The sequence below is a fragment of the Zingiber officinale genome, chromosome 9B (assembly GCF_018446385.1).
Source record: "Zingiber officinale cultivar Zhangliang chromosome 9B, Zo_v1.1, whole genome shotgun sequence".
NCBI lineage: Eukaryota > Viridiplantae > Streptophyta > Magnoliopsida > Zingiberales > Zingiberaceae > Zingiber > Zingiber officinale.
In genome coordinates this window covers 70,552,628-70,555,875 of record NC_056003.1, presented here as the reverse complement: position 1 = coordinate 70,555,875, position 3,248 = coordinate 70,552,628, and the positions used below count along the sequence as shown (strand labels likewise).

General features: G+C 38.5%; 1 protein-coding gene across 1 annotated transcript; it reads right to left on the bottom strand.

Annotated features, from left to right (window-relative positions):
* Positions 1 to 875: 875 nt before the first annotated feature.
* LOC122023961 (NDR1/HIN1-like protein 26) lies at positions 876 to 1,802 on the bottom strand. The gene has a single exon (XM_042582413.1). The coding sequence runs from the start codon at positions 1,682 to 1,684 to the stop codon at positions 1,019 to 1,021; it is 666 nt and encodes a 221-aa protein (XP_042438347.1). The 5' UTR covers positions 1,685 to 1,802; the 3' UTR covers positions 876 to 1,018.
* Between the last annotated feature and the right edge of the window lie 1,446 nt (positions 1,803 to 3,248).

Sequence of the window (3,248 nt, the reverse complement as noted above, 5' to 3'; positions counted from 1 at the left end):
GGAGTTCACTATCTGGTATTCAGTCCACTTACTTACCACAAGTTCATTGTATGGTATTTGATCCACCTCACCAACTAGAATTTCACTATCTATTATTTGATCCACCTGACCTATTAGAGTTCGCTGTGTGCTATTTGATCCACCAAACCTATGAAAACTTCTATTGTTTGTCAAAATTAGATTATATCATATCTAACTTTAAATCTTATATTATACATTAAAATCATACATTTGACCATTTGATGGTATTGCGTCAATAATCTTCCTTTTTAATGTGACTAGTTTAAAGTTCGAAAAGGATTATGAATAAGCAACATAAATTAACTCCCTTCAAAAATATTGCCTTAGGATAATTTCTTAAATCTTAAAAAACACTTTTTAAAATATAACCTTTATGAAATATTCTTTAGAAAATATTTTCAAAATTTTTGAAAAATATATTCAAATTTCAATCAAAATTACTCTTTTACAAAATATTTTTAAAATAATTTGCAAAAATATTTTCAATAACATTTTAAAAAAATTGTAAACCTTTTAAAAAGTTGCTTTGAAAAACATTATTTTTAAAATCAAATTTGAAAATAATTTAAAAACTAAACCAAAAATCTACCTTTAAACTTTAAACTATACATCCTTAAAGAAATTTAAATACTATCTTTTTAACTATTTTCTGATTACCATATCTGTGAGTTACACCAAGCTAATTATACTAATACAAATTGATACTCATGGAAAGTTAAACTGTGATGGTTGTATATAACTTTTCAAATAGATTAATTTTAGAAGATTGGATCGTATGAAAATTTTTCATCAGTCATCAAAATAAATATGAAAAGTTACGATAGGCATCAGCAATAATTTGAAGACCATAAATATATAAAAGTGTCCTACATAATTTTAGAATCTTCATTACATTGGAATCCATTCTACTTATCATCATCGTACAGTGCCCGTAAGCATTATTTCTTAGATGCATATAAATATGTACAATACCTATGTATCACTATGTATGCATCAATCAAATGTTGGTGGAGCACTGAGAAGCTTGCACCAAGCCCATGGGTCCTGAATCGGAATCTGCAGCGGATCTGAACGGAATGACGGCCACACAGTTTACGTCGACCCTGTACGGCCCCGACACCCACATCCCCACCTTCCATCGCAGCCGGCCGTCCATCCTCAGCCTCAGGGACATTTTCCCGGCCGTCTTCTGGTCGCGCTCCACTTCGTACCCGAAAGAGGGCGCCACCGGCAGACCCGCCCCTTGCAGGGCTGCGCTCAGGACGTTGACCTCCTGGTGGCCCTGGAAAAAAGGCGGCAGCACAACGTCACCGGTGATCTGCTGCCCCTTGTAGGCGGCGTAGGTGCGCATCTGGTCGTAGTAAATCCCCACGCGGGCGTTGGGGTTCTTGGACACGATGGTGGTTATGATGGTGGAATTAAGGAAGCGCGGCGTGGTGGCGGCGCCACCTAGACTGAGCTGGAAGACGGAAGCGTCCTTGAGGTAGAACTCCGGCTTGGAAGGGTGGAGGATGAACCAGACGAGGAAGAGAAAAGAAAGGATGGTAGTGAGGAGGGAGACAAGACCGTAGAGCAACTTCTTCTTCTTTTTCTTCCCCAAGTGGAAGCTGCGTAAGCCTTGCTCGGAGCAGTCCTTAGGCGAGGGAGTGCTGAACAGAGACATGTGTTAATTAAGTTGTAGCTATAGCGAGTATATGCGTTTGGAACCTGGAATCCAATGGAGATCGGGTATATAAATATCTAGCGAGAGAATGATTTCAAAGGCGAAATGATGAGAGAAGAGAAGGTGGATGTCTGGCAGTGCATTTCGTTGTCGGGCAAAGATTTAAAGGCGCACAAATTATTGGTGGAGGCCCCGCGTCCATTGCGGCAGTAGCTAGCCAGCTTTATCCTTCTTTTTTTTTTCCCTCTCTCTCGGTTACTGACGAGAGCTTCAGCGGCCCTTTCTCTCTTTCTTTTCTCTTCGCTACGAGTTGATAGGGTTGGGTGAAGATCGATCAGATTGGCGTTGCCCCTTTTTAGTTTCAAGTCAAGTGCATCCACTACTCCATACTTTGTAAAAGGCTGTTCAATCCAAAATGCAACTTTCAATTTATTTGAAAGAACGACGGGCCTCCTATATACGACACTTGTTCTTAAATAGAGCCGATAACATAAAAAATACGATATTTGCCTGATCCATTTAAGGAAGTTTAGTATTATCTGAATCACATATCTAATTTTTCTAATATTTAAATCACATGCTATATTTTCAAAATATTCCTCCTCTTAGTTTTGGACGAAACTAATTAATAGACGGACTTAGAAAATTTAGAATCATTTTAAATCAAAATCAATATATTTATACCAACCTCCTTAATATATCTATACTTAAATTGAGAGCAATTGAATTTAGATCCCAATGTTCTCAATTTACGATATCGAATTTAGATCCGAGGGCATAAATACATTAAAGAGGTTTTCAGGAGTACATTAATTTTGATTAGAAATGATTCAAAACTCTCTAAGTTCATCAATTTTGAACGAACCCTAAACTGATTGATTGACCTATAGAAAAAGAGGAGGGGTATTTTAGTGAAATGATATACATGATTTAGATACTATAAAAGTTGGATAGATGACATGGATAATACTTAACTTTGCTTATGCGATTTAATAAAATATGTTGGTGTGGTTAGCACTAACGGTCTAACTCAGATTTTATTGAATGATAAAGTAGGTTAAGTTAGTTTCATTGTGATATAACACTTTAACTAAGTGTGCAGGAGAAGCCCAGACTGGTCGACAGGCTGACTGGATGTTTGGCACGAAGTCCGGCTAGGTCAACGGGTCGACCTAATAGTTGGCACGAAGCTCAGACTAGTCGACGGACTGACCGGATGTCTGGCACGAAGTCCAGCTAGGTCAACGGGCTGACCTAATAGCTGACACGAAGTTCAGAGGGGTCGACGGACTGACCGGATGTTTGGCAGGTGAGTTAAGGTAAGTCACTAGATGAGAGTAACTGTGAGGGTGCGTTCCCGGGTAGAGAACTTAGGCATTGATCCAACTTAGATCCATTTCGGAAATCTAAGTTGATATCGTGAGGAGATTCCGGTCTCGGGGAGACGGAATCTAATTACTATTCTTTTTCTATTGTGCTAACTTCTGTTTTGCAGGGTAGTTTAAACTATTATTTTGCCTCGGACTAACTCTTTCTTATAGGAGAAGGACTTTTTGGAGAAAGG